The sequence below is a fragment of the Aquarana catesbeiana genome, linkage group LG03 (assembly GCF_042186555.1).
Source record: "Aquarana catesbeiana isolate 2022-GZ linkage group LG03, ASM4218655v1, whole genome shotgun sequence".
NCBI lineage: Eukaryota > Metazoa > Chordata > Amphibia > Anura > Ranidae > Aquarana > Aquarana catesbeiana.
In genome coordinates this window covers 117,379,327-117,392,052 of record NC_133326.1, presented here as the reverse complement: position 1 = coordinate 117,392,052, position 12,726 = coordinate 117,379,327, and the positions used below count along the sequence as shown (strand labels likewise).

Here is a 12,726-nt window from a genome sequence, read left to right as displayed (position 1 = left end):
AATCAGCGTGACGTGATTACAGGAGGTGGGACATTGTTACTGCAGCCGCCCGGGCAATTCAATTCACAGCTCCAAAACACACGGAGATTGCCGCTCTGATCGGGGCACGGGTGAGGCTGCATCCAGACACTGGCAAGCTGCATATGACGAGCACTGGCAGGCTGCATCTGATGGGAACTGGCAGGCTTCATCCGAGGGGAACTGGTGAGGCTGCATTGATCTCTTGTAACCTGTCTGCAGTCTCTGACCGTCTCCTGTAGTATATCTGCAATCTCTGACCATCTCCTGTACTATGTCTGCAGTCTCTGACCATCTCCTGTAGTATGTCTGCAGTCGCTGACCATCTCCTGTAGTATGTCTGCAGTCGCTGACCATCTCCTGTAGTATGTCTGCAGTCGCTGACCATCTCCTGTACCATGTCTGCAGTCTCTGACCATTTCCTGTAGCGTGTCTGCAGTCTCTGACCATCTCCTGTATCAGATGGTTAGAGACTGGGGACATGATGCAAGAGATGGTTGGAGACTGCGGACTGAATTTTCTTGAGCTTTTCTTGCACCAAAAGTGGCAATAATGGCCAACAATAAATTCATATTAATTTAAATTGGTGATATTAATTAAAAAGTCGAATATATATAATACAATTGTATATAAAAATATAAATATTTTTTAAAAACTGTTTATTTTCGGCCTAGTGTATTTTTCATTTTCGGTATCAGTTTCGGCACCAAAAAACCCATTCGTTGCACCCCTAGTAAAAATGTTTCAAGTTTATGGAGATGCGCACTGGTGACCGTGGGCATTGCGGTGGTGGATGATGTTACACAAGACAGATAAGTGCACAGGGGCGGCAGCAGTGGGGAGGCTGTTAGGAGGATCTTAATGTTTTTTTTCTAGTTGTGAAGGTGGGGGTCGAAAAAAAATATTATTAGCTCGCCGCTCTGCTGTAAGTAATTTAGGGAGCTCAAATTACATGCCTTGCCTCGGGCACTGACAACCCATGCTACGCTAAAAAAAAGCTGGCTCCTAATTGTTTTAGTGGGCTTCTAGATTCAAAGCAAATTTGTCAAGCCTTGAACAAAACATATCCTCATATAGTATGTATTTGGCTCAGTCTATAGCACTTTGTGTGAATCCTGTCTGCTCTGCAATTTGCATGAGGCACGTCTGACAGTTTTCTGGACACCAGGCAATCCTTGGAGACAGCCCCACCCCCCAGCACACAGCAGGTGATTGACAGACTCAGATGTCATGTTTCCCAATGAGATTAAATTGGGGGGGTGTTGTCCTTTCCCCTCAATCAGTTCTTAGATTATGCTCAGCTCTGTGCTGTACAGTTTGTGACATCAGATCCTTGCCCTCCGCCTTCTTGAAACTGGCAAATAAAGTATAACTAAAGGTAAAACTTTTTTCATGGTTTTTGGATTTTAGATAGAGTGGAGAGGGATTAGAGCACCTGCAAATTTTTTTGCTGTCTGCGCCCCCCATTAGGGGTTATGTTAATTGTTATCACAGAGAGTGAAAGTAAAAGAAAATCCACAATCTTGGGTTGTCACCAGAACAGGAATAGAGAGGAAATCTTCCTAAGGGGACATTAGTTCTGGTGACAACCAGAAATTCCCTCACTTTGGAAGGATTTTCTCTCACTTCCTGTTTTGGCTATGGAACAGGTAGTAAAGCTAAATCTCTTGAAAAAGAACACGGATGGCAAAAAAAAAATAGCAAGGGTTATAGCCCTCCTTTACTCTATCCAAAATGTAAAAAAAAGCTTTGCCTTTTAGTTCTACTTTAACCCTTACAGCAGTTATTCATGTGCTCAAGGTTCAGCACATTGCTGTATAGTTAGGATGGATGCCAATGCTATTTTCTATTTTCTATTTCATTTCTTCTTTTTCCATTAGTACTCAAGTAACTGATATCTCTAAAGCCCATGGAACTCCACATCCTCCGAGCTCTCAGCAAGAGGACCAAGATCATCAGGTGCAGCATCAGCTCACAGAGCAGCAGCACTTGTTAGAAGGGGGAGAGCGAAGACAAGATGAAGAGGTGAGAGATATGATTGAAGGGAGCTAGGTAAACGTGTTTTAAAAGGAAGTTAATGTTACCTAATATATTTTTTATGTGGTAGTCCGTTTCCTGACGTGGATTTGATTTTGAAGACGATACAAATTTTTTGGTCACATACTATAGTGATGACTAAGGAAAAGCTGACAAAGTATAAAAAAGACCTTTGTTACTTTGACCCTGTTTAAACTGCACTTAAAATGCCCCTTTAGAATGGCATAGTATATTGTTTTAATGCGTTGATTGTCCAAAAATTATTTTTTAGCTATAGGTGGAGCCTGGGGGGTTGAGTCAGGCCCGGGTTTCTTTAATACGCCAGCAGCATGATCTTCTTCTCTGATTCCTGGCTTTGTTCCTGCACACCTGGAGTTGTGGGTGTTTCTGTTCACCTTTTATGTGTTCTGCCATCTCCTGTCACATTCTTCTTTACATGAAATAAATAGTAAATCAAGGCGGAAAAGTGAGACCCCATCATAATGGCCACATCAAGTGTGCAGATCCAGGAACTCAAACACAAAGATCTCACCAGTAGTCCCTGAGAAATCTAAGAAACTGTTCCGCAACTATAAAAAAAAACCTGAAGAAACTGTTTTGGGGACATAATTCAATTTCTTTTTTTACAGCTTAGATTGGGCTTCAGTGGTTCATTTAGCAGTTGCAGTAACACATCCTGATGAATGAGATTTGAATGAGGGTGTAGTATGGTAGATGCTATGCAGAGAAATCCATAGTGACATCAACTCTATGATGGAATGGGATTTCTTCTGTTAACTGTATCTAAAGCCAAAATGTTTTTTTTTTTTGTATAGAGCAGGGGAAGGGTTATAATCTCTGTTTTCTATATTGGTTTTATTTATCGTCTGTGTCCCCACTGAGGAGATTCAACCTCTCTTTTGTCCTGGTGACAGTTCTCAGAAAATGTTGGGAAAGCTAAAATGTTACAATTGTCACCAGAACAGGATGTGAGGGGAGATGTTCCAGAGGTGACACTTCAATGACAACTGTACAAGTATTTTTTCTTATTTTGGGGGGATTTCTGTTCACTTGCTGCTGTCTTTCCTCAGAAAGTAAATGAAAATCCCAATGGTAGGATGCAGAAGGCAAAAAAAGTAGCGTCTTTGCTGTTGCAGGTCAGGAGTCCTATGTGCAATTCTGGGTGTAAGGTTGATTGGCAGTGCCTTTTTGGGGTTCTGCCCCTTTGTGATTCTTGTTTGTCCTTAGATTTATCTATCTATATACACTGCTCAAAAAAATTAAAGGAACACTTTGAAAACACATCAGATCTCAATGGGGAAACATATCATGCTCGATATCTATACTGATATGGACTGGGTAATGTGTTAGGAACCAAAGGATGCCACATCGTTTGATGGAAATTAAAATTATCAACCTGCAGAGGGCTGAATTCAAAGACCCTCCGAGAAGTGAAAAAATGATGCAGGCTAGTCCATCTTGCTGAAATTTCATTGCAGCCAACTCAAAATGGTACTCAGTACTGTAGTTTGTATGGCCCCCACGTGCTTGTATGCATGCCTGACAATATTGGGGCCATGCTCCTAATGAGACTCCGGATGGTGTCCTGGGGTATTTCCGCCTAGATCTAGACCAGGGCATCACTGAGCTCCTGAACAGAACTGAGTTGCAACCTGATGGCGCTGGATGGACCGACACATAATGTCCCTGAGGCATTCTGTTGGATTTAGGTCAGACATGCATGGGGGCTATTCAATGGTATCGATTCCTTCAACCTGCAGGAACTTGCTGCATACCCTTGCCACATGAGGCCGGGCATTGTGGTGCACAAGGAGGAACCCAGAATGCACTGCACCAGCATAGGTTCTGACAATGGGTCCAAGGATTTCATCCTGATACCTTACTGGCAGTCAGAGTGCCATTTTCTAGCCTGTAGAGGTCTGTGCGTCCGTCCATGGATATGCCTCCCCAGACCATCACTGACCCACCACCAAACCGATCGTGCTGAATGATGTTACAGGCAGAACAACGTTCTCTACGGCTTCTTCAGACCCTTTCACATCTGTCACATGTGCTCAGGGTGAACCTGCTCTCGTCTGTGAAAAGCACAGGGCGCCAGTGGCGGACCTGCTAATTCTGGTGTTCAGTGGCAAATGCCAATTGAGCTCCATGGTGCCAGGCAGTAGTGAGCACAGGGCCCACTAGAGGATGGCGGGCCCTCAGGCTACCCTCATGAACTCTGTTTCTGATTGTTTGGTCAGAGACATTCACACCAGTGGCCTGCTGGTGGTCATTTTATAGGGCTCTGGCAGTGCTCATCCTGTTCCTCCTTGCACAAAGGCGCATATACCGGTCCTGCTGATGAGTTAAGAACCTTCTACGGCCCTGTCCAGCTCTCCTAGAGTAACTGCCTGTCTCCTGGAATCTCCTCCATGCTCTTGAGACTGTGTTTAGAGACACAGCAAACCTTCTGGCAATGGCATGTGTTCATGTGCCATCTTGAAAGAGTCGGACTGCCTGTACAATCTCTATTGGGTTCAGATATCACCCCAAGCTACCAGTAGTGACGCTGACCCTAGCCAAATGCAAAACTAGTGAAAAACAGTCAGAAAAGTAGGAAAAATAATCCACCTGTAAAACCATTCCTGTTTTGGAGTTCGTCTCATTGTTGCCCATCTAGTGCACCTGTTGTTAATCAGTTTCAGCTGCTTTGATGTTAATGAAATTAACAACCCCTTCTGCTACTTAACTGACCAGATCAATATCCCAGGAGTTTAATTGACTTGATGCTATACTCTGATTAAAAAGCTTTATTTTTTTGAGCAGCGTTTATATATTATACTAACACACAGGCTGAATCCTATCCACAACTACAAATCTCATTTAAAAGGTATATACATTAGCTCACAAAAGTGAATACACCCCTTACATTTTTGTAAATATTTTATTATATCTTTTCATGTGACAACACTAAAATTACATTTTGCTACAATGTAAAGTAGTGAATGTACAGCTTGTATAACGGTGTACCTTTTCTATCCCCTCAAAATAACTCAACACACACCCATTACCACTGGCAACAAAAGTGAGTACACCCACCCCTATGTGAAAATTTCCAAATTGGGCCTCCAAATTCCCTCCCCCGCAGTCATGGGACTCGTTAGTGTTACAAGGTCTCAGGTGTGAATGCTGAGCAGGTGTGTTAAATTTGGTGTTATCGCTCTCACTCTCATACTGGTCACTGGAAGGTCAGCATGGCACCTCATGGCAAAGAACCCTGAGGATCTGAAAATATAAAAATGTGGCTCTGTATGAAGATGGTCTAGGCTATAAAAAGATTGCCAAGACCCTGAAACTGAGCTGCAGCACGGTGGCCAAAACCATACAGCCGTTTAACAGGACAGGTTCCACTCAGAACAAGCCTCGCCATGGTCGACCAAAGAAGTTGAATGCTCATGCTCAGCATCATATCCAGAGGTTGTCTTTGGTAAATAGACGTATGAGTGCTGCCAGCATTGCTGCAGAGGTTGAAGGAGGGGGGTCAGCCTGTCAGTGCTCACATCATGCACTGCACATTACATTAAATTGGTCTGCATGGCTGTCATCCTAGAAGGAAGCCTCTTCTAAAGATGATGCACAAGAAAGCCTGCAAACAGTTTGCTGAAAAGGACTAAGGACATGGATAATTGGAACTATGTCCTGTGGTCTGATGAGACCAAGATAAACTTATTTGGTTCGGATGGTGTCAAGTGTGTGTGGCGTCAACCAGGTGAGGAGTACAAAGACAAGTGTGTCTTGCCTACAGTCAAGCATGGTGGTGGGAATGTCATGGTCTGGGGCTTGATGAGTTCTGCCAGCACTGGGGAGCTACAGTTCATTGAGGGAACCATGCATGCCAACATGTACTGTGACATACTGAAGCAGAGCATGATCCCCTCCCATCAGAGACTGGGCTGCAGGGCAGTATTCCAACATAACCCCAAACACACCTCCAAGTTGACCACTGCCTTGCTAAATAAGATGAGGGTAAAGGTGATTGACTGGCCAAGCATGTCTCCAGACCTAAACCCTATTGAGCATCTGTGGGGCATCCTCAAACCAAAGGTGGAGGAGCACAAAGTCTCTAACATCCACCAGCTCTGTGATGTCATCATGGAAGAGTGGAAGTGGAAACCTGTAAAGCTCTGGTGAACTCCATGCCCAAGAGGGTTTAGGCAGTGCTGGAAATTTAATAGTGGCCACACAAAATATGTACACTTTGTGCCCAATTTGGACATTTTCACTTAGGGGTGTGCTCACTTTTGTTGCCAGTGGTTTAGACATTATTCACTTTGTGTTGAGTTATTTTGAGGGGACAGCAAATTTACACTGTTATACAAGCTGTACACTCACTACTTAACATTGTAACAAAGTGTCATTTCTTCAGTGTTGCCACATGAAAAGATATAATAAAATATTTACAAAAATGTGAGGGTTGTACTCACTTTTTTGATATACTGTAAATAGTTGAACCATTAATCATAGGGAACGCATAAAAATCATCAATAAATATAAAATAAATTAAATTACTGTAATAAGAAAGCTTATATGAAGGGCTTACAATTCTTTGGCCACTAGATGGAGTTAATTCACATGTTATAAAAAATTAAGCAGTAACTTTACACTTATTCAATGGTTACTTGTTATACAAAAAGATAGATTATAACAGATGTATCTTGCTAGTATAGTATACTAACACCTAATTTAAACCGAATCCTATTTACAAATACAATTTAGTACATATGCCAAAGGTGTATGTAGATAATTAGTTGAACCATTAGTCATACGATACAGAATGTACAAAAATCATAAATTAATAAAATTACTAAATCAAATAACACAGCTTCTATTAGGAACCTAAACGCATTAGACTGAGCTAAGTCACATGTTATAAATAATAAAAAGTACTCTTTATCTTAATCACATTTTCACCTGAACTATAATAATACCTCTAAATATGAAAAATGATACATGACAAAACTCCTAGTTAATAATAAAATAGTATGATAATATAATAATAGGATATATAAGAAAAGAAATGTATTCTTTTGTATAGCAACTATCCATTGGACAAGTTTAAAGTTACCGTTCAGTCATTCATAGAATGTGAGTGCACTCCATCTAGTGGCCAAATAAGTTTAGGGTCCTAATCAAAGCTCTTTTTTAATTAAGTAATGTTATATTTATATGCATTCTCTATGACTAATGGCGTGTATAATATAATGTAGTATAATGAAATGTATTAATTTGTAGATCGGATGCAACCTTTAATGATGTGTTTTTATACTGTATATAGAGAGAAGTGTCTCGGCAACCAATAGGCTTCACAAAGGGACAAAACCCCAAAATGCATTGCCAGGCAAACCTACATGTGGGGTTCCTGTCCTGCAGCTATGATGATGCTGCTGCCTTTGCAACTTAGCCAGGTCCTTTGTATCCTGGAATTAAAATCTTTCCTGCTGTTGGTATAACCGCTGACCACAGCTGGCTTTAAATAATACCTGCTCCTCCTGGCTGTGATGGGCTCTTCTATACTGGATGTTTGTGAGTGCCCCAATTAGCTTTTAACAGTTAAAAGATTATTTGCACATAATGTTGTGTGCCCTAAGTGTTTGGTTTTATGCCATTGTAGACAATCTCTGTATTTTTCTAAAGGGCTGCCAGACCAATTGAGCTGTGCATCTAGTTGACATTATTTAATATAATAACTAAATGCAAAACTTTTTTTTTTTTTTACTTTTGGACAGAGTGGAGATGAATTGGAACACCTGTCAGTTTTTATTGCTGTCTGTGCCCCTCTGTTAGGAAGATGCGCCCTCTCTATTTGTCCTGTTTACCATTATCATTGAAAGTAAAAGAAAATCCCAATTTTTAGGTTGTCCCCAGAAAAGTAATACAAGGGAAATCTTTTAATGGGGATACTAGTTCTGGTGACCTGGGGTCCCCAAGAAATTTCCTTTCCTGTCACTTCCTGTTTGGCTACGGGACAGGAAGTGAAGGTAAATCTCCGCAATGGGACACAGATGGCAAAAATTTATTTTACAGGGGTTATAACCCTCCCTTACTCTATCCAAAATGAAAAAAAAATGTGCCTATAGTTCTACTTTAAATTTTGGAGAAGTTTAGGGTTGGTAAAAAAAATCAACATTTGTGCTACACTGCAGCTGTCTGATGCCACCTCCAAGACCAAGAACTGGGTGATCACGTGGACACTGATCAGTCAAGCCTGGGGCTGCCTGTAGTGGGGAGCAGTGACTGTCGAGCTGGTCATAGATGCATTTTTTTTTTTTTTTTGAACATTTGTTGGGCTGATCAAAAAAACTGATGGATTCCTCCATCCATACAAGAAAGGTGGATGGAGGAATTCCCCCGATGAGTTTTTGTATTCTGACAGCAGGGACTCCTCAGCCGCTGTCAGAAGACACTCACTGATCAGCGCTGCAGCCAATTGGCTGCATGCGCTGATCAAGTGAAAATTTTCACCTATTCCAGAGAAGCTGATCATTAGATAGACTCTACTGAAGCAGGAATGGCTATAGATTGATCGAGGAAAGGCTGGTCCAGCTTCAGTCACCGCTGTCTGCTCTGCTCCTTCAGCACTCACTACAGTGTCAGGCTAGGGCACAACTGGCTTTAGCTCTAAGGCGTGTGCCCTATCAATCAGTCAGCCAGGTGGATACAGACAATGTTGTCCAGGATTCTTCCTGAACCTCAAGAAAAGTACAGCCAAAAAGCTTTGGCCATACTTACCTTTTAAGCCTTAGTGCTGCAGTGACCATCCTTTGGAAAATTGTGTGAAAGTTATTTCCTGGATTTTGAGCTATTTATTAATTTAAAGCTCTGGGATCCCCTTTAAAAAGGGAATCACTTTTGTTTAAGAAAGCAAACACTACCCTGACCGAGGTTTTAGCCATTTTCTACGAAAAAAAAATATTTTGGCTTTAGATATAAGGCATAATAGTTTCAATATTTAGAGTTAGATTTTCATTATAATCCTATACCATAAGTGTAAAATAGGATCATCATAATATATCACTGTCAACCTGGTTCTTTGTGGCCATGTGCCATCACAATGTTACGCAGGACATTAACGTGTAAATTTTCTTTTGCTGCTATTGAAAGATTGATAACTATATATAAAAGACATTGAGAGGGCAACTAAAATATGTTTGTTCTGTCTATAAGCAACCTAGAGCTCGGCGGGGAGGATGGACCAAAGGGCGGAAGAGGAAGAGAAGCCCCCGTGATAACAATGCACCTAAAGCACCCCTTACAGGTTATGTGCGCTTCATGAATGAAAGGCGGGAGCAGTTAAGAGCTGAACGCCCAGATGTTCCATTTCCAGAAATTACCAGAATTGTTGGCAGTGAGTGGAGCAAGTTGCCTACTCATGAGAAACAGGTGATTACAAAAATGTTCACATAGCATTATGCTCATGGACAAGTTATTTAAAGCGTATGTAAACTCTGACAGTGAACGTCTCTTATTTGCTCCCTTTTGGTCAGTTAAAGTGGTTTAAGGTGTTTTTTTTGTTTTGTTTTTTTACCTTTATGCATAAAGGTAAAAAAATCTGTGCCAGAGTAACCCCTCCCCCCAGCCCCCCTATACTTACCCTAGCCCATTTTTGATCCAGCGCTGTGCACCAGAGCAGCAGCTCTCTGTTCTCTCCCTCTTCACTGAGCAGATTGATAGCAGTGGGAGCCATTGGCTCCTGTTGCTGTCAATCAGATTCTGTGATCGGGGGCAGGGTGTGAAGCACCCTGTCTATCTCTATAGATGCAGGCAGGGTGGCTTGGGATCGAGCCTGCACGAGTGCATCCATAGAAAGAGGCTTTCTATGTTGGGCAGGTGTCAAAGAGGAGGAGCCAGGAGCACTGGCGGGGGACCTCAGGAGAAGAAGACAGGGGCTGCTCTGTTCAAAACCAATGCACAGAGGAGGTAACTATGACATGTTTATTATTTTAATAAAAAACAAATTTGAAGCTTTACAATCACTTTAAATGCCCTTTTTGAAAGTGTTTTGTTTATCTGTTTGAGAAGTACAAGAAAATACCTTTTTATCCGGCAGAAAGTTGAGCTAATAACATTCTAGTGAGCTGATAACACAGTGCCTCTGTTGCACTAAAATCCCATCAGCCCCGCCAATGTTAGGCTGTCCATACATTATGCAATCTTCTTATTCAGTTTACTTTAGATTTACCTTACTTTACTTACCTTAGATTTACCTTCAGCTATGTAGTACAGGGGCCTGCCTGATTGCATACAAATTGATTATGCTTAGGTTTGACCTCGTATTTTATGGTTTTGGTAAATCTAAAGAAAAATTGTATAATGTATGGCCAAGCTTAAATAGGTTACCAAAATCACGAAAATTCTCATACAACAGAAAAAAAAATCGGAAGTGATGTCATGTGTTTTCGGACAACAGTACTAACCAAACGAAAATCATACAATCTGGTATCATACGAGGAAAATTTTCGTGCTGGTCCGATCTATTAATATCAGATGCTCTCGAAAGCTCTGTACTAACGATCCGATTATCGCATGATCGAGCCGAAAGCGGTATTTTTCGTCCAATTTTTGGATTGTGTGTACAGGCCATACCTCTGCTTTGGAGAGAGTAGTCTGTGCCAACAAAGCTGCTCCTCCATACATTCAGTACCGTGAGTGAATGTTGCCAATGTAGTACAAGATTACCAGGTGAAGATGGAGAAAAAGATACTAATGTAGCCGCTGCTACTAAGGATGGATAAGCTGTAGTATTTTATCATATTGTTAGTTCTTTGGGTTAATTACACTTTAAGTCTTATAACTTTCCTAGGAAAATCTGTTAATCTGCAGCAATACAATAGACCTGGTTATGTGCTAAGAATGTCCAAGAAATATGTACACCAACCAGGTTGGTAGTTCTGCTCTTCAGCTTTTCTACCAATTCAGCTGGTTGTGACTAGGTGTTCTGAGATCTATGGTAGCCCATAAAATCCAGGATTCTTTTGTGCCTTTTTGACTTGGCAATGTAAGTAGAAATCATCCTGAGTGCTTTATTTTTAGCCCTACAAGCAAGAGGCATTTCTGTGATTTAGAGCCTCACAACATATTTTTAACACGAGTAGTATATGCATATTGCAGATTATGCAGTAATCTGGTGCAGTGCAATCCAGCTGGCAGCCCATGAGCCTTATGCTACCCTGAGGGTCCAAAAATCTCACCCTCTACCTCTCTGTCACAGACAACTCTATAAGGACAGGAGAGAATATGTTTTATCATATTTGCATACCATTTGTACCTTTCCTCATGAATATGTCAGCAGAAAAATAGATGCTGGCTGCTGTATTTTGCCTGTGACTCCCAACATTCGCCCATTCTTCTCTATTCAGGTTAGAGGTGGAAATGAATGTGTATTGTGTGTGTAAATATGTTTTGTGACTGAGTGGGTAGTGTTTGTGATTATGTATCTATGCAAATGTGCATTCTGTGCATGGTTGTGTGACTGAGTGTATATGATGTGTGAAAGTGCTTGTTTGACATGGTTTATGGTGTAATTGCCTTTAGATAACAACAATTGATTTTGGCCTGATTTAACAGTGCCAGTGTCATCAAGACTCATGATTTACTGAATTTTACTTTTGTAAGACCAGAGCATTTAAAGGGGAGGGTGTAATATTTTTTTTTTCAGTGAGCATATATTGCATTCATTTTTTTAAAGTCCAACTCCAGGAAATTTGAAAATCCTCTTTTGCAGTGGGGGTACAGCGCACAACAGTGTTTAGCTGCTTATTAAGTCCAGTAGAGAATAAAAGAACTTTTACTTACCTGATTATCCGCTTCCCTGAAGCATGGGGAGAAGACGCTGCGAGGACCGTTTTAGCTGGAGGACCAGGTGAATAAATCTTCTTTTTTATGCCCCTAAACCTAAACAAGCAGAAAAGGCTTACAGTGCGGGGGCAGCTCCACTTTCCCAGAGTTCAGCTTTAAGCTAGATTTTTATAAAAATTAGCATAAAAGCCTAACTCCAAAAAGCACCAAAAACGCTATTTAGTTCATTTTTAATATTTAAAGCAAACTCACCCGTCTTCCATGTCTCAATGCTTCATTTTGCAGAGAAATCCTTGGGGAAAACACCCCCTAGCATTTCTGGCTGCAGTCATCTTGAGTGAGGGCAGATGATTCATGCGGCATTTACTTCCTGGAATCCATCTGCCCTTAGCTCAAGCACAGGGGCAGGAAGGTGGGCTTAGCTGGGAAAACCCCTCCTGAAGACTCCTGGGGTGTATGACGTTATTGGTCTAGGCATGGAAACCAGGAATAAACTGAAGAAATGTAAAAAAACAGTTGAAAATAAGTATATATAACATATGTTCTTATCTGTTTACTAATGCTATCAGTATAAGGATTAAAAATAGTCATTGTTGATGGAGAGAGTGAAGTTCCACTTTGAATAGGTCGTTTGGACCAAACAAACTATTTTCTTCACTAACAGATGTGCCCACTAGAAGCGCTGTATAAACTGTATGTAGCATCAGCTACATACACTATACAGGGCTGTGTTTCGGAAGCAGGGTGGTGACTTTTCGTCCCACTCTTGGAACAAAATCTATTCAAGCTGAGTGCTGCTCAGCCATTCACAGAAAGCTTTGTATTTTATCAGCTTGG

At 41.3% G+C, this 12,726-nt stretch overlaps 1 protein-coding gene across 4 annotated transcripts in view; it reads left to right on the top strand.

Annotated features, from left to right (window-relative positions):
* Positions 1–12,726, top strand: part of HMG20A (high mobility group 20A) — an 82,154-nt gene that overhangs the window by 46,541 nt on the left and 22,887 nt on the right. For 3 of the 4 annotated variants that reach the window (XM_073619059.1, XM_073619058.1, XM_073619057.1), the window contains exons 3-4: positions 1,899–2,043; positions 9,259–9,474. In XM_073619059.1, coding sequence (XP_073475160.1) covers positions 1,899–2,043; positions 9,259–9,474 — 361 coding nt within the window. The remainder of the gene's footprint in view (positions 1–1,898; positions 2,044–9,258; positions 9,475–12,726) is intronic. The other variant, XM_073619060.1, reaches the window with a different exon arrangement.